Source organism: Elgaria multicarinata, chromosome 4 (genome assembly GCF_023053635.1).
Source record: "Elgaria multicarinata webbii isolate HBS135686 ecotype San Diego chromosome 4, rElgMul1.1.pri, whole genome shotgun sequence".
Classification (NCBI taxonomy): Eukaryota; Metazoa; Chordata; class Lepidosauria; order Squamata; family Anguidae; genus Elgaria; species Elgaria multicarinata.
The window spans coordinates 79,968,010-79,990,655 of NC_086174.1; the positions used below are offsets into that span (position 1 = coordinate 79,968,010).

Here is a 22,646-nt window from a genome sequence, read left to right on the forward strand (position 1 = left end):
TTCACTAGCTGGTTGCTTCTATCTTCTTCCCCAGCGGTGGGGCCTCCTGGCAGAGTCAGATGAAATATCATGAGAGGTTCTAGATGCTCCTGCAGCTGGGATCTCTTATGATATTTTGTCCAACTCTGCCAGGAGGACCCCCTGGCCAGCAAGTAGAAAGGGAGGGAAGGAGGGGGAAGAGCATCTGCCACTCCAGAAGAATGGGGCAGTGGCACCAGCACCAGGAGTGGCACTACCTCCCTGCTTGAGGTGTCAAGATGCGCTGGGCTGGGCCTGCTTCCTGAACAAACAATATGGAATAGGGCATGGGAGGGGGGGCTGGTAGGAGAAGCATAAATTAGGCTTGATTCATAAAATAAGTTAATTCCCATGAAGAAAGTTCATAGGTAGAGTTTTCCCTTCCCTCCTCTCTGTGTCCCTGTGTTTAGGAGGGAACTCTTGGATGTCCAGAAAGGCATTTCAGGGGTAAGAGGCAGGAAGGGACAGGAACGTGTCCTTCCATGAACCTCCTTATGTTACTTATCTTAGGATCCAAATCTATTTTTCTGAATGTAGCAAGTACATGTATGCAGAGGGCAGGAGCAGATTTTGGCTAAACATTTGCAGAAGCTTCCTAATGGTGGATCAGACAGCCTTGGAAGATGGTGGACTTTCCCTCGCTGGAAGTATTAAAGCAGTGGATGGATCGGCATCTATCAGAGATGCTAAAGTTGCATCCTGCATAGTAGACTCTGTATTGGGCACTGGGTTGAATTAGAAGATCTCCAAGTTGCCTTCTAATGCTACAATTCTAATGACCACAGATTATCATCCACACATGGGTTTCATACTGTTTCCTACACAGGAGTACTTTCCACGTCAGAAAAGTGCTGCATGTGTAGTGGATTAATTCATACTTGAGATGGCCCTACTTGGATGGCCTGGGAGATCTGCTTGGCTTTATATCAAAGTTTTGATATTTTGTATAAAACTGAAGATCTTTATGTTCCAGCAGACATTGGCAGTCGAATTGTATTTTTTGGCTTCTCCCTTTTGTTTTCTTCCTGGTTTCTGCCCCCTTTGTGATAGTCATTAGCTGCCACCCTGGGATGTTAGTGTGTGTGTGTGTGTGTATACTGATTTGTTTGGGGGGATTGTTCTCTGGTCTTTTGTAAGCTGCCCTTTGTGAATCAGAGGTTATAAATGATTTTTAATCAATGTGCACATTATTTGTCATTCAAAAAGAATCCCAGGGAGAACATTTGGATTAACAAGGGGGGTGGAATTGTACATCACAAGTGGACCTAAATCTTCTAGCTGGCAAGAGACATTTCTGCTGGGAATCATAGAATAGTAGAGTTAGAAGGGACCTATAAGGCCATCGAGTCCAACCACCTGCTCAATGCAGGAATCTACCTTAAAGCATCCCTGACAGAAGGCTGTACAGCTGCCACTTGAATACCTCTAGTGTGGGAGAGCCCACGACCTCCTTAGGGTAATTGGTTCTATTGTCATACTGTTCTAACAGTCATGAAGTTTTTACTGATGTCCAGCTGAAATCTGGCTTCCTGTAATTTGAGCCCATTATTCCGTTTCCTGCATTCTGGGATTATATAGAAATGATCCTGGCCCTCCTCTGTGTGACAACCTTTTAAGTATTTGAAGAGTGCTATCATATCTCCCCTCAGTTTTCTCTTCTCAAGGCTAAACATGCCCAGTTCTTTCAGTCTCTCCACATAGGGCTTTGTTTTTACCCAGGATCCAATTCCAACTTTTAATTCTTTAGAACAATTTTCATTGCAAAGTGCAGGCAGGCCCACCATCTCCCTACATGCTGTTAGTAACATGGACAGAAAGACACCTGAATAACAGATCCCTTGAAACAGTATCACTGAAACTGTTTACAAAGCTTTATTCCGCCCCCGCCCCAAAATTTAAGAGACCGAGTTGCACAAAAAAAGTGGCTGTGTTCAGATGATTAAGAGAGCAAAAGAAGCCATTGTGGCCTCTTCCCTGCCCTCACCATGTGCTGCATGCGCAACTATGATTTGTATAACTATCCATGATGCAGTGTGGCTTGGCATATTGTGCAAACCTGCTGCAGTGCACGCCAGAGTTGGCTTCTTACCAATGCAACAGCCCTTATTATAAGCTACAGGTTGTGGTGTGGGTAAGAAGCCACCTCTCCACACAGTGTGCCAGGTTTGGACGACACAACAACCTGCGCTGCACTGTGCAAATCACGGTCACACACGTGTTATGCACAGGGGTGGGGGAAGAAGCCATGACAGTTTCTTTCGCCCCTGCAATCGACTGAACCCAGTCTATGAAAGTTTCTTCATTATTTAACATTTGGCATATATAGGAATATTGTAACTACAGAACCATCTGAAGCTCAAAGTTTTGAGGAAAATGTAACACTCTTTTGTTTCTTCCATTAAAAGCAACATGAAAATGTCTACTTTTGAAGCAGTGTAAAAATGTTAATTAATTGTGTTTTAAATGTAATATATTGTTCATGTACTCCCATAGTGCAGATTTAATGGAATGCTTGTAATTTTGTGGTACTATGAAAACTCCAATTAGTGATCCACAAGATGTGTTGAAAAACATTGCCTAAGGTGTAACACAGATATTTCGTGGCTGACTTCCAGAGGCCTGGAAAAATGTCTCTTTTGGAAGAAACGTTAACGTTTGAGTAATTGCAGTCTGACTGGGAAATACTCATAGAAATAATTCCTCTAACAGTTAATAAAAGTCTTTCTACTGGGGAGGATACAATGTCCTCTGTATACATAGCAGGATATGTATACAGAGGGCCAGGTTACCTTTCCCCCATACGGAGACTTGCAACTAAGTGAGAAGTTGTTTTCCACCATGGTCTCTCTCATTGACTGGGGAATTATTTCAGGTTGTTGATTAATAGGTTCTGTTTAACCACGGGATAATTCCGATCACTAAATTACCTATTAATTTAAGCAATGAGTGTAGTTCAGTAGTGATACTGCTGTTGTGAATGCTTGCTCTGCTTATTTTACCTACATTTACATTTCAGTTTGAATCGTCACAGACAGTACTTTTTGCGTTTCATGACAACTGACCCCACTGCTTCGTTCCACTCCTGCAACCTGACAATTGTGAGATAATCTTGCAAGTGTTACTTTCTCTTTCCTTTCTGTAGGCCTTTGTGGGGCTTCTGTATCCTCTTTGTGCAGGCCTTAGAGCTGAGACAGTCTGGTGTGTGGCTCCTCAGGAGATAGTCTCCTGTCATGTATATAATAATAAAAAATGCTGTAGTGAGAGTCTGAAGTACATTGCCTGGAGAACAAGGCCTGGGGTGGACTGCAAGTTGAGCAGGTAAACTCACTCCCAGATCAACCATGCCCAAAGGCCATTGCACAAACTGAGAATAACAGTTCATACATCAGATGAAGTGGACTCTAGGTCATCCTATCCTATATTAAATGTTAGTCTTTAAGGTGCTACAGGAGGGGTGAAGAACTTCAGGCCTAGGAGCCAAATCCTGCCCTCCTGGGTGGGGCACAGGAGCAACTCTGCAGGCTTCCAAACACTAGGGGGCAATAGAGAATGTCTTTGCTAAATGATCAGTTCCTTCTTCTTGTTCCCTCCCATTCATCCTTACTTCTTCCTCTGCAACAACAAAGTAACATGCAGTTTTCTCCAGAAAGGAAGCAAGTAACCATATCTCATGCCTTTTCTCACTTAATTTCACATACCCAGCTTGTAATTAAACAATGTTAGATAGCCTTCTCTGATAATGTGTATAATAAAATAAGTTGATTTGAACTTCGTTTTAACCTGTGTTTATTGCCTCAATACTAAATGCTGCATTGCCACATTTTCTCTATATAAAGCAGCTCTGCCATAAGTCACCAGACTTTCCAACACTAGTCGGCCCTCTGTGCTGTCCATGCCCCAACTACCAGTCGTTTGGTGGATGCCCAGCTTCTGTGTAGGGTATTTTTCCCCATGCCAAAAGGTTGAAATGCCTCTCCATTGGCTTTGTTACTGACAGTCAGAGCCTTAAACGAAAATATGCTGATATTTCTGGCCCCACCCTTTTGCCTTTGGCTTTACCCACCATCGAATGTGGGCCCTGGGAGCCTGTCAAAAATTCAATCCAGTTGATAGGCTGAAAGAGATTTAATACTCCTGCTCTAAGGAGTGGTGGATTATATTCTATCATCTTGCCTGATCTAAATTTTACATGCTGCAAGTTGTGCTCAGGGACCAGACTTTATGATTTAAAGTGTTCACAATTCTATTTGTACTGCAGACATTTGCTATCTCCCTGGTGCAATTTTTCATGGCTGTAGCATTATCATTTTTCAAAACTGAAGGAATTAATTGCTACTCCTTTCATGCCTTTCTACCTGTATACTTCTAAACATCTCGGTCTTAAGTAACACAATACTTAAGAAATACAGACATCCTAAATATTGAGCTTAGTCATGGGAATTAACTAACTAATTAATTAAATAAAAAGTTAAAGAAATTGCTAATTTTTAACTTTAACTAGTAATACTTTACAGATGCTGTCTTTTAACTTAAAAAAAAACTTTAAAAAATAAATAAAAGTGTAACTTTTTTGAACGTGTAAGTTAAAAGAAGAAAGAAACCTGTCTTTCCCAGAATTTCCCCAAAATAACTACTCTAAAACTCTGTATAGAATGATATTTCTTAACTGAAAGTCTAGGACTTCTAGACTGAAAGAAGGAAAGTAGTGTACCTTTCTCTGGTCTCTTAAGAACTACAAGTCTCAGAGTCCCTTAGTTCATGATGGCATTTTCTGTGCATTTGCAGAAATCAACAGGGAAACCACTTGACTGCAGGAGTATAAGCATGCAATACATTGATCCCAGTAAAGTGGGAGCTATTTCTGCTGCTAAATTTACAGGCACCAGAAGACATGTAGCTATCTGTAATTGACAAGGTCTGGATACATGTCTTTGTAAAGTCACTATCAACAGGTCAGTCTTCTGAACTGACAATAGCAGGCCAGCTTAAGTGCAAGCATGCCAGGTTAAGTAGTTGGTGGATTGAAGCCAACAGCTGCTTACAGTTACACCAGAATAAATGGGACATCTCCTTCCTAACAGAATCCAAATATTTTGGATTAGTCCTGGGCTAAGTGTGCATAGGCACACTTTGGCCTCCACACTTATATATATTTCCATCCAACCAAAGTGCTTTCTAATGTATGTAGCTCTATTGTAGTAGGAATCTGCAGGTCCAGTTTTACCATGTTTTTTCTCTGGTCTAATAAACCAGAGGAAAAACATGGTAAAACTGGTGAGAGAAGCTGCCACTGTGATCCTAAATAATGTGGATTTAGTCATGGGCTTTATTTCGAGTTCCTGTTAGTTTTGGAAAAGTGCCACTCCAGCTCAAATCTTTTCTGCCTAAAGTTGGCCATTTTATGCTGTCCAGAAAAGGAAGGGAAGCCTACAGCTGCACAGAAAGCAATTTGACATTCACGGATCTGATTAATTTTTGCATAATTGTAGTACTGAAGCCGTGAGAGTCATGAGCAACTGAGGGTCTGCTGGCCTGCTTTTTGCTAAAACTCTGGAAATCGAATGCTATACCACACAGCAAGAAGGCAGCACCAGACCACCCTAGATCATCTGTGACACATCAACACCGCTTCCTCCAAAGGATTTCACATAATGTATCATAGATCATTTACTCCTCCTTTCAAGGGATCTAGGGAGCTTTCGGTTTGACAAACCTCTCAGACCTTCTGTCTTAACTGCTGCGCATCAATGCATAAGGGCTTTAGGTATTAGCTGGCTACACTCTTGTATAAACCACCACATTGTTCAGATGTGATTCATTTCAAGCTTTCAGCTGATTTCCCCACCCCACCCCAATTCTTATGTTATTAATTCCAAGGTTAACTCCAGTGCTGTACAAAAACAGAACAAAAGATCCTTTGAGTTGTGCTGCTCTAGGCAGCTGCCGGTGCCTACATGATCAAGCCAGCTTCCAGATTTGTAAACAAACCAATTATCACAATGACAACATAAGTCACTGAGCTGGTTCGCACAACAACAAACCATGGGTAAAGCACTGGGTTGTTTAGGGGATAAACAACCCAGTGGTCCCTGTTTCCACGTCATGCTCAGCAACCTACAAAGGAGCCAATTGTGGGTTGCTGAGTAAAAGAGGAAGTGATGAGCATACTTCACATAGTGTGTCTGCCCTTTCCCGCTTGTTTAACCCATGGGCTGTCATGTTGTGTGAATCAGGTCACTGACTCTGCAAAAGGCACCTTCTGTGAACTTTGCTGGCTGGGGAAGGCAAGTGCAAAACAAATTAGCTCTGCCCTTTTATTTTCCTCCTACCCACAAGTGTCATCCAAATATTCCCGGCTGCCTCCCCATTCAGCACACCATCTAGTAATTTCACCTTGAAGTCCATTTATACCATTAGACTATAGATAGATAGATAGATAGATAGATAGATAGATAGATAGATAGATAAGCATTTTTAATATTTTTAATAGTAAAGTGGTGGTATTTTGTGGACGTTCCAATCACATTATTTGATCACAATGTGCTTGGATCTTCTAGTGCAAAGCTTGAAGCCCAAGCTTATTTTGATAATTTTAAAGATAAAATTTAAATAAATAAAATCTACAAATTGCTCTTGATCACTTAATTCAATCAACATCAAAGTAAATTGGATTTGGAGCATACTTTACAGACTGTTCTGTTAACTATCATATGTTGGCCAGTTCTTATTAGAGAGACATATTTTTAATGATTTACAAAGTTTGAATTGTGGGTGGTATCTCAAGTTTTAAAGCTTAGGTTTCCGCTAATTGATTATCCTCAGGTTTCTGCTAATTGATTTTTTTAATGACTCATGCTATTCATGAGGTTGCACATAAACAGTGTACTCCTCTGTGTGTGTGTGTGTGTGTGTGTGTGTGTGTGTGTGATTGGCTATCTAAATATAGAATTTCCCCTCAATGCTACAGTAATTTGACCTTGTCCAAACCATATAATTTCCCAGCCCTCCACTGTAAGCAAAGCCAGACATGAGCACATTTCTGGGTACATTATGCATACAGAAATATTAGTGAAAGGTTTGTGAGGTCTGTGTGGCAAATGTGGTCTAGAAACATGAACATTTAATTAGCAATGGGTGTTTTGCACTTTTGTTACCCAACTTGCAGCATATAATTAGGAAACCCTGTTAATCCTTTGCCCCACTCTGCCATTCATGTAGTAAGTGTGCTAAAGCCTTTGGTCAAAATAAAGTAAAGATCTTCATTGTACCTTTAACCACTTAGAAAATCTAGGTGAAGATATGAAGCTGATCTTTAGGCATGACTATATTTGACACTCACCGATATAGCTGGGCTTTAATGGACTCAAAGAACTTCAAAGCACTCTACAGACCAGTTTCTGCTACATTTTTTTTTCTGTCAAGGGTGTTTTTTGAAACACCCCACACACCAAGCAATACCTCCCTTACAGAATTCTGCAAATGGGATTGTGTCAACAGCCTATCCTCTCATTCTTTGTACAGTAGCATGCACCTAGATGGCATCATATACATTATTATTATTATTACAAATAAATACATATATCCAAAATCAGATCCTATCCCCCGCCTGCTGAATGTTGGTGTTTGCAAGTATACTGTAAAACCAGAATCAATAACTTCTCCATAATAAAGCAAACCTTACTTTGTATTATATTTATTTTATCTAAGCTAACTTGTGTATTTTTTGTTAAAAGGGCTAGGGGGATATATACTAATTGATCATAATAATCCTCATATTCATGAAGGGTGCAGGAGTGTACTGTGTTATAAATGCCAGACCTTCCTGTGCAAGCTGAATTGAAATAAATGAGGTTATGCAGCAGGAGCAAAAGAATTTTGTGGATTGTGTTCTCAGATTATTTAAGGCTTTGTAAAGTTTACTGCCAACATGTAAGTAACAATCCATAAAAAGCAAACATTAAAATGTATTAAGGGAAAACTCAAAATGGGGCTGTTCACACAACGTAACAGCCCATCATTGGATACTTAACTTGCTGCAAGTGGGAGTGGCTGGCTGCCATTCTGAATATGCAACCCCTGCTCAGGAGCAGCCGTGTCATGCAAACCTAGCGAGCGTGGATTATGCAAAAGTAAAGCAAACCTCGCATAACCCAGGATCTGTTTTAAAGTTCAGACAACACGGGTTTGCATGACAAGACAACCCGTGTGCAGTTGCATATACAACTTAGTGTCTCTGTGAACAGTGGTTCATCAGTATATTTTCAAGTACTGCAATCTTTTGTGTACGTTTTATAGTTGAACCCAAAAATGTTCATGAATGTGGTATGAACACATTCCCACTCAACTGTATGTTCAATTGTACGATCCAAGCCAGGGTATGGAACCATAGCCTAATGATAGAATACATGTTTTGCATGGAGGAAATTGTAGGTTCAATTGGGAGCACCTCCAGGTAGGGCTGGAAAAGGTCCGTTTCAAACCCTGGAGAACTGCTGCCAGTCAGTACAGACAATACTGAGCTACACGAACCAATGATCTGATTTGACATAAGGTAGCTTTATATATCGATGTGGGTCTAAGATAAAATTCAGTGCCAATAAGGTGCCACAAGACTCTTCATTGTTAATGCCAGTAATGTTTTTTGTTGTCTTTGATGTGTATGTGTGTGTGTGAGTTTAAAAAAACAACACCCAACTTCAATGATTTTATTTTTTGTTCTGGCTCATAATAGGTTGATTGTATGATCAACTGTAACTGCCTGAAAAGGAATCCATGTGGCGAACTGTTAAATTGAAATGAATGAATGAAGTAAGGAAGTATCATGCCTGATGCAGACCCAGGCTAGGATGACTCTTCTAATGACGACTCTGATACCGTAGAGTCTAAAGACCCTGTGAGGCCCACTGATACTGATGATACCCCAGGCACCTCCAAGATTGATAGAGAAGCTGCACCAGGTCCTCCAGCAGTGGTGGTTCCCCAGACAGGTCCTGATGTACCTCCCTGTACAGTCAGAAGAGTTGTCCAAGCATTTGCCCAGCCTAAAGTGAGCCAGCATCAGAAGGTGGAGGCACAGACCACTACTTGGAGGCTGCAAACATGCTACTCAAAGGTAACAGTCTACTCAAGAGCAAGGGTCTCTTTCAAAGTAGGGAGACTTTGAAGCCAGACCTTATGGCTTGCAGCTGTACTTGGGTGTGGGCTGGGCGACTTGACTATGTAAGCTCTCAGGTGAAAACTCCTGGCTTCTGGAATAACACTTTTAGCTCAGTTTTAGGTTTCCTGATCCTATTTCTTCTTTAGGCGCATCTCTCATGCTTTGTAACCCTGGACTCCTGATAAGCCCGTTCCCTTAGCTTGTGCTTGATTTGGACTGTTTGCCTGTGTTTGCTGTAGGCTCTTCCATCAGACCCTGCTTTTGGACTGCCCTTCTTCTTGGCTGGTAATACTGTGCTTCTGATCTTTGCCTGCCTTCTGGATCTGCTGAACAGATTTGCCAATAGTTTGGCCCAGGACTGAGCTTGTCCTAGCCATAGTAATGGCGGAAGAAAACAAGTAAGCTGGCTCTTAATCAAGATAATAATTGTATGTAAATAGCACTTCTTAAACTTTATGGTTTTAATTATATTGGTTTTGCCACTCAGGTTTGAGGGCATCAGATACAGTGAAAGAAAAATCAGCTCAGTCAAATGAACATAGCCATACCATCATAGCCATCAGTGCTGCAGTCTCCTCTATGTCCTGCAACAGTGTCTATGGAAAACGGAAGACTAAGCTCTTGATGGTGACTTTCACGAAGCAAGTACAAATGGTGAGAAAAGCAAAACGTTGTTTGGTGGCCACTCCAAAGATTTGAGCCTCCCTTCTTCCAGTGGTGCATGAAAGCCCACTAGAGATAGGGTAGATAGCTGTTTATTTTTAATAGAACTTGTACTGATTATTCACTCAGGGTTTTATGGGGAGAATACACAGTAAGGAGATTTCAGAAAAATGTAGGCTTCCAAAAGATTGAATGACGTGTATGACAACTAGGTTGATCAGTTATGATTTTTCTTTTAATTCCCTAAACAGTTTCAATCATCTGATAGAAAGCAGCAGTTCTTTGTGTTGACGTATTTTCGGGAAAACATTCGTGCAGTAGAGTTGTTAAAAGATATACAGGAAAAGGGAGAGGCTACTAAGATGTTTCACTTCCTGATGACATCTGAAAAATAAAGTAGCAACTACACACTTCTGTATCCTTACTGTATATAATAGCAATTTGTAGTGATTGTGCATGTCCTTCCCATTGGTAGAAATAAAGATTTATCAAGACTTTAAATATGAAGGCAGGAAATGTAGAGAGATAATTGCTGAGGCATAGAACAAAGCGCCAGACTTAAACCAGTTTTGTTTTAAGTGTTTTTGGGAACACAGAATTAAATTCTGCTCTCTTATGTTGGGATTAGCTCTGTAAAATTTTGTTTTACATGTCCACTGAAGTGTTCATTCTTGTTGCATTTTATAGTGCAGGTTGCTTTTCTTCAATGTGCCAGGACTTTTAGACAATTGTTCTGATGCTCATGGTTTGCTCAATGTGAAGTTTGAGCTGAGACCAGGGGTAGATTCTTTCCTCTTGTGGATATGCTCTTCTTTGGAAACCTATGAATCTTATTTGTCTCTTGCCTTTCCAGAAAAGGAATGAGGGATACACTGGTCCTCATGTTTCCTCCATTAGAATCCACCATTTTACAACCATTCATGTCAACATTAAACATAGTGTGTTATTGTTAGACACAGCAGTTTCCACGGTTCTAGGAACAGTAGCTATACACATTGCGTTTTTAGTGGGTTAGATCCAGAATCTTGTCTCCTGTGGACAGAAGGACTCCTTCTATCTGATCCAGTGGGAGAAAGCTGGGGAGGAGAAGTGATCTTGGTCAATTCCTCCTACTCCTACTGTCCCCTATACCCTCTCTCTAAATGTTCTCTGAAAGTTTGGAGGACCCTCTAGAACAGTGGCCTAGGTGGTGCCAGGGACAGCAAAGGGTGGGGGGAGTTGGCAAATATTGCCTCCACCCCCACTCCAGCAATTCAGCACTTTAGTACCTTTCTTTCTCATGCATATGAATGGCACTGGAGAAGTAGTTTGAAAGGGAATTGACAGTGCAGGGTACAGTGAAGTAAGGCAGTTAAATCACTAAAGGAAGCTGTGTGAAGATAACGAAAACAGATGATGATTGCTATAATTCTCTTGGTTTTTTTTAAAAAAGTCTTAAGACAATACAGGGAAAGCAACTAATTTCTTCACAGTTCTGGACATCTTTCAGCCTACCAAAGTAAATGGCAGCAGTAATCATTTATGGATTTATTATGGAAATGAAAATGTAGTCATTGGATAATTTATTGAAGGCACTTTGTCATTTCTTAAGATATGCCAGTAAATGTTGGAAATGTTCCTGCCATGGTGCTTGCTTTGGATATTTATTGACTAGCTCATGGTAAGTGACTAAAATGAAATCACATTTAATCAGTGATGAGTGGCACTTGGTTGTCCTTGGAATTTACTGATTTTTAAAATTATTATTATTATATTTATTTGTATCCCGCCTTTTGCCCAATACTGGATCTCAAGGCAGCCTTACAAAATTTAAAACATATACATTTTAAACCTGGGAAAAGAAATGTACAAAAATTAAAATAATGATAATTTTTTTTTAAAAAATTACAATATTAAAACATTAAACGTTTAAAATACACGACAATTTTACAAGACTTTAACATAGATGGAGGACCAGATTATTCTCCAAAGGCCTGTCATAATACACACACACACACACACACACACACACACACACACACACTTTCCCTATTGGACTCCTAAAATCTTAAGAAATCAAATTTCTGATGTTTACTGAAACATGTATCCATCCAATGTATATTTTATTAGTATACTTTTTGTTTCTACTGAATACAGTAAAAGCACCTGCTGCCTAAACTGATACATGTTTCTCACAAATGTACAAAAGCCAGTTGAAGCTGTAGAAGCAGCCATGTTCTCTTGAATTAACAGGAGAAGCTTTCTCTTGCTCTAGCAAGTAAATTGCAATATTATTTTTCCTGCTCCAGTAGTAGCCTTTTCCAGTATTTTCCTGCCTCACCTGCTCACAAAATCTGGTTCATATAGGATTAGCTCATACCTTTCTCACCAAGGTCCATTCTTCTGAATATTCAATAGCTAAAATGACAAAATTTCAAAATCCTGTTCAGATTTTCCTCCCTCCCTCCCTCCCAAGCCAAATTTCTTTAGAAATAATACACAGCTTGGTCTCCTTCCTTTACCCGAAATAACCTCTCTGGAAAGACTTCTAATTTAGTGTCATTTTAATATAAATTGCTCCCAGATTGAAAAATTAAGTATATAGTACTTTTTCTCTGGAAGCTGACATTATTCTCTCCCTTACCATACTCACTCTATTGAACATTTTTTTTAAAAAAAAAGCAGAATATTTAATCCTCCTTCCCTTGCCCCCGCTGTTTTGATTACTAATTTTGAACCACAACTGTTTGGCTACAGCCACCTAACTAGTCATTTCTTCCACATTCACCACAATATCATGTGGACTAGAAGCCATCTTGTCAAAAGCACTACAAATACTCTTTAAGTCATTCTGCGCCCTTCAAAGATACCAGTTCCCCCCTTGATGATTCAAAGAAGCATCCCAAAACTTCATGTTGTCTACCTGAACACCATGTACCAAGCCAAAAAAAAAAAAAAAAAAAATTGGCAGAGGAAGAAGTTTTTGCTATTTACTCCTCCAAATTCCCATAAAGCACTAATATTTTTGTTTATGTTAGCATCTAGAAATCCAAAATGAGATGGGTATCCCAATATGTTATAAACTTTAAAAAAATACTCAATGGGCTTGTCCAGGAATATGCCCAGGAGCACAAATCTCTTTATGGCTTTAAAAACTGAACATTAACAAATTCGGTACAGCAGATGCCAAGTAGAAAGGTAACAGTAGAAGCACTTCTGATATCTTTCCCTTTTACTTACCTTTATTTCCTCTGTAATGTTTTAGTATATTGCAGTTATATCGATTCATGTTAGTGGAGAGAAATAGGTTTACTTCAAATTTTAATGCAAATCTACCTAATTTGCATTTCCTCAACTAATACATGAACAGACATGCATGCAGTTATCCACTGGTATTTGCACTTCGCTGAATATTGCAGTGCAGGGCTCCAGTCAAAAAAAGGGGAAAAATGCATATACTAGGGAGGTGTGTACATATTTGTGAAAATGACATATAAAATTGCATTATAGTAGGGGGAAAGGCTGCTTGCGAAAAATGTGTATGGTAGGCAGCATTGCAAACAAAAATGCATATGTAAAGAGAAATGCACATGAAAGTGCAAACACATTTTTGTGTGGACTTTTTTTTTAAAAGTCACAAACTTATGTGGAATTGAATGAGCTTAAGACTGAAAAAATGAGAAACTGCAAGAAACTGGAATTGATAGACTTGTCCATTCTAATTCATATATTTTTGGAACTTTTTATATTGCCTGTCTAACAGCTCAAGTCTGACACGATCAAAATAAAGGCAGGTCAGTAGATAAATATTCAATACAGATTGTTTTTACATATTGGATTTCCACCATGCAACTAAACCTTAGACACAGATAGTCCTTATCCAAACAAACTACATAGAGATTAAATAAAAAATAATCAAGATAAGAGCTACATCTGAAAACCAATGTTACTGCCCTACTTTGAAGATAAGGAACACAGAAGAAATGTCTGAAAATGACTGGTTTTTGCGATGGTGTCTTATTGACTTTACTGACCTTTATGCCAATAAGAATGTATATAGGTTTATAGTTCCATACCATCTGAAAATGTGGATGAAATTAAGATCTCAGTGACTGTCAGCATGAATATAATCCCTCAGTCACATAGATAAATTTGCCTTTTTGATTTTTTAAAATCTTTATATATAAATACACTAAATAGCATCCTAAAATCATGCTAAGAACTGTAGAAATGCATTGTGATAATTTTATCAACTTTTTTTTTTAAAAAAAGAAGTTACCTGTTAGATTTTACTGAAAACATGTACATTGGGGGGAGGGGGGAAATACATGCATTTAACAGGTTTGCAAAAATGCACTAGCACTAGTAACGTCTTTGAAAGTGCTCAAGCACCCAAACTACTTCAAAAAAAAGTTATTTTGATTCAAGAGCCCAAGCTGTTTATTTTGACTTTTGCCCCCACCTATCCCCTTAGGCTTAGCCCAAACATTTATGTACAAATAATAAAGAGAATTTGGATACACTCCTGGCAAAGTTAAGCACTCATAGCTCCCTCTGATGTCCCCCCCCCCCACTCATTCCCCTCTTTGCGTCTAGAACATTTTGAGTCTTGGACTGAAGAAGGCTCAGATTTTCAAAGCTTGGGAATAGTCTTCAAGACCGCCTCTTTGGACGCCCAGAGGATTTGAGGCATATGGAGGTCAGGAGAGTCCCTTCTTGTTGGGTCTCTATCCCAAACTTAGGAGATTCCTTCTCAGCATGTTAATTAACCACACAATACATGTCTGCTCAGAAGAAAGTCTCCTTGACTTCAGTGTGGCTTACTCCCAGGAAAGTGGACATAGGATTGCAGCCTTAACGATCCATGCAAAACTGTTTCATTTTTCATGGATGACTGCAGTCAGGGAGGAACATTCTGGAATGCTGTTTCAAATTATTTAAGTAAATTGACTTGTTAGTCCAACATCACAATCCTGATACTTTTCATCACCTCAGAAGACTTTCCCACATTCGGGGTAATGACCTCATGTACTTCATTGTTTCAGATGATACATGATTAAATGTGCAGCTTGTCTGCTTTGATTTTTCTCAAGACTATTAGAAATGCACCTGCATAAATTACAGATTTTAAATTTACCTGATAACGTATCCAGACCACTGTCACTTTCCAGAGCTCCTCTCTGCTTCGTTCCCCGGAGCTCACTTTTTGATTTCCAAAGGAGCTTTACCATTCTGAACATCTTGGGCAACTCCCAGGCTAGGATCCCCTGCTGACAGAAGGGCAGGCTGCCCACGGACAGGGGCATCAGATCTTCCTCAGTTCCCCACCGCCTACCCATGTCCGATGTGTTGAAAAGCCTATTCAGGACTGGCATCCTCCAAACGGCGGCTGCTACTGCTGGAGAGGAAACCTCCTTAGACTTCAGGAAGAATCAGAACACCAAACACCGTTGACCCAGTCTACAGAGAAGATTTTTCTAAGCTCACAGCAACCTCGTTACTCCTAAAGTTGAACTGACAAACTCCGTGGAGAAATGTGCTTTCCAAAGTCTCCCAGCTGCGAGTGTTCTGAAACTGTGCCTTCCAGATGCATGCAAATGCTCTCCCTCTTTCCTTTGCCACCCCCTCTCTCAGGTTTCGAGTTAACTGTCCTTGATTAATCCCAGCATACAGCTGGAACAAGAAGAAAAAAAATATATAACTGGGAATATATTTCATTTCTTTTGCTCCCCAGTCCCCTCCTCTGTTGGCTGAGACCACCAGGCAATTATAGCCACAGGAAAGTTTTTATTTACCAGTTCTGTGATAATTAGGCACTATGATGTAAACAGCTGCTGGCTTTAAGCTACAGAGTTTCTTGCCAAGTTAATGCCCTGTACTTTTTTTTAATGGGAGTTGGGAAGATACCTTGAGCAGCCCACCCAAACCAGCTGAAATTTACCTCACTCTGACTGGCCTAGTCCTCAAGGCCATTTTCCCGTTCGGCTAATGACTGCCTTCTGATGAGGATATTAAGAAGGTCGTGTTTGAATTTATGTGCAAAGCAATCCAATTAAATAAGTGTCCCAACCCTCTCTTTCCTCTTCCCAGTTGTTTGGTTTTCAATCTCAGCAAATCTGGAGCTCAGACTATTAATCAAGCCACTTTGTAACCTCAGCTGCCCTTCAGCTGGACAGGAAATAACATTGATTCACATTCCAGAATGAACTGTGAATGAAATGAATCAGGGAAGTAGCAAGATTCAGAGGTGGCGTAATATCTGACAAACTGCTCGGATTTGTTTTGAATGTAAAATTCCAGTTTTTAAAAGAAAACTGAGAAAGAGATGGAGAGACTGTGCCTTGGTTGACTAGCAAATAATTAAAAAAAAACAAGCTCTTGAAATTCCACTCTTTTTCAGTTCCATTGTGAGCTCATTTAAAGAGCATAAAAAAGATGAGTACTCTCAATATAGAACTCTACCTGAGTGAAAAAGCAAGTTCATGTGAGGACATCCATTGGGTGGGCTAGTAGATTAGACAAAGAACAAAAAAGGTCCTCATTATTCACCTTCAAAGACAAAACCAAAACCTTCCTTCTCACTGCTCTGTGTGGATACTTGTGTAATCAGCGGAAATGCAGTGGAGTTCATTTCAAACCTTTTCACTAAGAGCCAGGCACCTATGAAGGGAAGCAATTCCAGAGCAACTAATGCTTTTATTAATGGATGTAGTTCATTACATTTTTAGTTTATAAAAGGCCTTATCATTCTTATATAATTAATTTTTGTTCATCTCATCATTTGTCTTCATTTCCTTGTTAGAAAAGTAGCTATGTTAACCCACTGAAACAAGTAAAATGGAACAACAATCCTGTGGAATCTTAAAGACTGAGAAATGTATTGGGGCACATGTGCCTCATGAAGTGGGATCTAATCCAGGTGTGGGCAGAAGGTAGATCTTCAGATGTTTGGGACTTCAATGCTCAGAAGCCCCTGCCAGCATGACCAATGGCCAGGAATGTTGGGAGTGAGGTCCAAAATATCTGGAAATCTACTTTCTGCCCACCCCTGCTCTAATCCCTATTAAATTTTATTGTGGCATTAGTTGTAAGTGTGCAAGGTGCCACAGGACTCTATTAGTTTGTAAGATACACAGGACCTTTTGTTTATTTTAGAGCTTTAAGGTCACCTTTCTGCCATGTGGCCCTCAAAGCAGTTAACAAATGATTACATTCTGTTGTTGTTGGGCTTTAAACTGAATTGTCCATGCCCTGAGCATGTTATATTTAAAGGGAGATTACCAAAGTTTAAAATAAATACCCCCATAAAATATTAAATTATAAACTATTTGTAGGAACACTTTAGTACCAGCTTAAGAAAGGTTTGCCACTGTTAAATTCCTTTTAAACCAATAGAGATTAAATCAGCCATCACAAACGTCAGTTGGACTTCGTGATTGGCTTTGTCTGGAATGGGTACTTTGACGCCCTTCTCTCTTTACTATTTACTTTGCAGTGATATCATTTCTATAGTGCAGAGACAGCACAGATTCAGTACCAACTCACTAGCAGTTATTGGGAAAGGCTGGTACAGTGGATTGAGACTTGCACCTAGGTTCAGTCCCTGCTTAGGGATAAAGCCCATTGGTTGCCCTTAGGCCATCATTCTCCATCCTGGTGACTGCAACTTCATCATTCCCAGCCAGCAAGGATATTGGGAATGGCTAGGGAGCAAGGTTGGTGTACACTGGTTGGGGAAGGCTGCCATAGGCAAATAACTATCTCCTGGTGTCCGCTTCTTCACAGACATTGCGAGAATAAAATAAGATAAACCCATGTAAACTACCCTAAGCTCCTTGGAAGAAGGGTGGGATACAAATGCATTAACAAGGCTGCTATCTGAAACTTGCAAAGGAAAAAGCTTTATTGAACACAGCGATATTTACTTTGAGTAATCATGTAGATGATTTCACTGCCAAATAGCTAATAGTTTTGCATGGTGGCTAGTGACCCAAATATTCGAACTCTCCCACAATTTAAGTTAGACTAGACACAGAAAATAATTTTTCAGAGTGTTGAAAGTAGTTTGAAATTGGCATTGCATAGCACAGTACACACATGAAGTGTATACACACCTTTCTTTCGGAGGTGACAGTGAACAATCAGAAAGGTTTGTGGGTTTTAAAACCATACAAAAGCCTATAAAACCTGCTTTTAGCACTTTGGGGGTGGGTGGGGAACCTCTCTCACTCTCTAGCCTTTAAGCCCTCTGCCTTTTTTCAAGAACAGCTTTATTTTTATTTTTAAAAATGAGATTCATTTAACTTTGATTTTAATTTCACCAGCCCATGGTTTGATTTTGATTTTCCTGCTAGGCTAAAATTAAGCATATTGTCTTTTTCCTTTTCCTTTTTTCCTCTAGAAAGAAAAATACATGTGCAAATAAACAGGATCTTCATTCATAGAGGAAGGAGGAAAAACAGAGTGGATTGAATTTTAACATCCTCAGGTTTTAAAAAACAGAACATACAAGTTTATCTTGCTGATGCCAAAATCATCACAAGCAACAGCATGATACTTCCACTGTCCAAGGAACCTTAATGTTCCCACCTCAGACAGAAGATGGCTGTGTTATTAAGAGTTTCTCAAATGTTTTCCAGTATGCTCTGTTCTTAGATTACTTCTTGAATATACCCTTGTTATAGTAAGCCTTTTAATGGCATAAAGAGTGATGTTCTTAAGTATTATACCACTATTGTTGAAATGATATTATTTTCCAGTAGTGGTTAGCACCAGGATATCCTGACCTTTAGAACAAAGGGGTATGGAGAAAGAAAACAATCCTACTCTGTAGCATTGCACAGATGCACTGATCCATTCATAAAACACAGCGCTCCAAGCCGGCCATGTCCCAGATCAGTGGAATTTCAATTGCTCTTTAAAATATTAGATAGCATTGGCAGCTCTATCAGAACTTTCTTTCTGAAACCCCACAGGCTGGGTGAGTTCTAATAGAGTTGAAACTTCAACTACTTGGCATGGATGTGACAATGACCAGTCTTGCCTCACTTTCTTGCTGCACCGACCCATTATGGCTGGAACTCTGATATGGATTATGTGGGGATGGGAGAAGACTCTTGTATTTCCTGCCCAAGGACTGAGCAGTTCAAAAACCTGCAGGTATTTGCCAAAATCTGATCTGTGCTGATTTCAGTGCAGGACAGCATGTCACATGACCTGGTGCTGGACGCCAGTAGAAACCACAGCAACTTTAGATTGGAACTGTCATGTGACTTGAGTCCGTAACAAATAATGGTCAAATCAGCAATGTCAGCTGTTTCCTAATGTGACCAGCACCCCAGGAATGGAAGCACAAGCCTTTTGATGTTGGGTGTGAGAATGAGATACTTCTGTGATTGTGTACAGAAAAGGCAGAGGGTTAGATGTGCAAAAATAGGATATGGCCAATTGAGGATGTATAATTTTCTTTACACAAGGGATGTGGGTTAATGACAATGCTCAGGGTTTGGTTCTTAGTGATGGTGGGATGAACTTTCAGAAGAGAAGGCCACTTGAGGGTTGCAGTCAAAAACAACATGTAAGGTTCTGAGCATGCAAACTACCTACTACCCATGAGCTGTAGACACTGTTCAGAAGACCCAATCAATGTACCGAGGTTTGGGGGTGGGAGTATAGTTTTGTTCCACCTTCCTGGCATTGATTTGACACTAAATTGTTGTCTGAGAAGAACTACAGAGAGCAGGCATTAAAGTGTTGCTTTATTTTATTTTAGTTTATTTTAAACCATGGCGGGTCTAAAATCAGAGCGTTTATCTTCCTATTTGGGATGAAATATTGTAAACATGGATCCTATTAAGGATTTCTTCTTCTATCAGATGGGCAGCTTGTTCAAAATGGCTGGGTAGAGGTCTTGACTACACTGGGATTTGGGGAGTGGGGCCAGCAAGTGTCCCTGTCTCACTTTGAGCCCTTATGTGTTCTTCATAATGTGTGAATAGGTCATTTGAACAACTCTACCACCATTTGATTTCTAACTAACTGAGGTGAACAGCTATTTGCTATGCAAGGATTTCTGCAATATTTCACCCCAAGTCCCCATCTACACGGAGATATTTTCTGAGACAATTTCATTTAAATTTGGATTTTCATGAAATCAGGTTTGCTCCTCCTGCAGCAAACATAGCCAGTAAAATAGTGTATACATTTTTTTTTAAAAAAAAATGCTTTCATGGGACAAATGGCATCATCTGAAACCACATTAGTTGGGGATTGGGTGAGTGGAGTCCCATGAGTAGAACTGGATACCATAAACTGCGCAGGGCAGCGAAAAAGCAGAGGCTTGCTCCCCGACCCTCTCCTCACTCCCATGCTAAGTGAAGTGCAATGGAAAAGAATGAGCTACTTCTGAGTAGACATGTTTAGCCAGCACCTCTCATGTACACTCTTTGAAGGCTGCATTTCCTTGGAGGAAACCAGTCAGGAGGCCACTTTTGAATTGCCAGAAATGAGGAAATGGATCACCCTAAAAGAGGACAACAGAGGGTACCTATTTGCATAATAATTGTAAATGCTAATTTATATGTATAGATGCAAATTTAGAAATAATTATTATAATTTAAATAGAAATACAGTTCATCACACCATAGTGTGGAGGGCTGGGACACAAGTGACCTGTGTGCCTTCCTGTTCAGTTTTCTGTCTGAATGCTAACTGTTGATGGGCAACTCTCTTAGAGGTTTATCACACCAGCCTTATACTGTGCAATCACTGCGAATTGCATGCAAAGGACTTCGAAGTTTTCCAGCTTATAATCTGCTTTTATTGTGAAGTACTCCCATGCATCCTGCTTTAACTGTGCTATAAAAGCAAAAGACTCACCGTATTTTGATACTAGTTTTCGAGTGTATCATCTGAGCGGCCACTGGGGTGCAGGAGCAGGATTTGAAGAAAAATTAAACAAATGCTTACATCTGCATAAGCTTTAAAGATAAAGACATCAAAATTGGCACAGTAATAGATATTAAGGACAGCTTTAAGCATACCAAATTTGAATCAGATTGGGTCATCTATTGATTTTTTTAATGTTTTTTTTTAATGTTTTTTTTTTTAACATTTCCCCCCTTAAACCATTTCCTGATATGCAAAGGATCTTCCCGCCTGGTAGCAACAACAACGCTGACAGTTTAGCGCTGTAGGGATAATTCAAGGGAAACAGGTACGTGGGATGAAGCTATTATTATGGTTCTGTATTTTTAAACTGGAATTGGACCAGACAGCCCTTGAAATTGAGGGCAGTGCTTTGTAAAAGAGGATACATGGCCACCCTAGTGCTGGCTCCTTGGTCTGTCTTGAATCAGTCTGTCTGAGGAGCAAATTATATATTACAATGCATGCCACATGTAGCAAAGCACAATGATTCCATCTCCATTGCAAACACTATTTGGGGAAAGAACATTTTGCATCAGTGTAGAAAGGAGAGTGCCATATTCATTTCCCTTGAAATCCTCCACCCCACTGCTTTTGCTGCCACAGGACTCCTTACCTATTCAGACGTTTATGGCTAGTAAGAGGAAGCATAGAGGTATAGTTCTTTTACTCTAAATGGTCTATTCGTGGCAATGAGCTGTAGAAGCCAGGAAAGTATAGATTTTCACTGTATGTTCAGATACAACCCTTGCTGGGGACAACCTACAAGGGTGAGCTATCTCTATCAATACTGAGCTTCCTAATTGGTTGGGAACAGTTGGAGACTTGGTTGGCCTTTTCATCACATCCAGCAATGAAATCCTTAAAGTTCTATGTATTGAATCAGCATTCCCCAACCTGGTGCACTCCAGATGTGTTGCATCTGCAGATCCAATACATCTGGAGGGTACCAGATTGAGGAAGTCTGTACTAAAGGGAAAAAGTGGTGGATGTACTCTTCAGCTTCAGTGGATGCAGTTCCCCAAATATTTAAAATTTTAATCGATAGATGTTTTATTTTGAATGAATTGCCTCATTCTTTTGTCAAAGGCAGAAAGTATGATGAAGATATCATATCTCAGGCACATCACATTTCATTTCCAAGCAAACAGGCACACAAGTACCTCACTGCTTTCCTCTGGCTATTACAATATTCATGCCCCATTTACTCTTGCTGCAAAGTGGTTTCTAGGAAAGAATGCTAAACCAGAGTTCACGCAGTGTGCCAAAATGCTAGAGGCAACCCGTTTGTCATCATATATGAAACAACTAAGAGCTCTTCTAGTTTACAGTCAATCGCTTTATACACTACTGTTTGGGCACAAAATGGAAACTAAAAGGCAAACTCTCTCTTTATTGGTGTTCAAGTATACAAATATAAATAGCAATAAACACCCCAAACTCTAGATTACAGAAAAAGATGCTCTAGATTCACTCCTTCCCCATTTTCTATGTTTGCATTTTCCTCAGATTTCTTTATCACTCTTTCTTTGTCGTTTTCCCCCATTTCCAAACAGGATTCCAAATCAGCTAACAAATGTCCAAATCCAAATACATCCAACTTTTAAAAAACACATTACTTAATATTATATTAAAATATGTATCATGTTGCATTTCCCCCAGTTCACCATGAAAAATTCTAGTGGGAGTAGAACCCTTGGGGTCCTTCTATTCGCAGTTCCTTAGAAACTATAGAAGTTCAGCATAGTGCAGCCAAGAGTAACTGAAGAAGTACCTACTTTATGAACTAGTCCAATATTAAGATAATCAATACTCTTTTAGGTATCAGGTTCAAACAATCTTGATTTCCACATCTTTTAATAGATTTTAGGTAGGTGTTTAGTTGGTTCTTGAAAAGATACTG

At 39.8% G+C, this 22,646-nt stretch overlaps 1 protein-coding gene across 3 annotated transcripts in view; it reads right to left on the reverse strand.

Moving 5' to 3' along the window:
• PDE7B (phosphodiesterase 7B) overlaps positions 1–22,646 on the reverse strand; it is a 167,237-nt gene that overhangs the window by 74,229 nt on the left and 70,362 nt on the right. The window contains exons 1-2 of one of the 3 annotated variants that reach the window (XM_063124635.1): positions 15,759–15,801; positions 14,955–15,215 (exon numbers count right to left, since the gene is read on the reverse strand). The exons of 1 other annotated variant lie outside the window; for it this stretch is intronic. In XM_063124635.1, coding sequence (XP_062980705.1) covers positions 14,955–15,192 — 238 coding nt within the window. In that variant the 5' untranslated portion in view covers positions 15,193–15,215; positions 15,759–15,801. Of the gene's footprint in view, positions 1–14,954; positions 15,423–15,758; positions 15,802–22,646 lie in introns of those variants that run through there. One more of the 3 variants, XM_063124634.1, reaches the window with a different exon arrangement.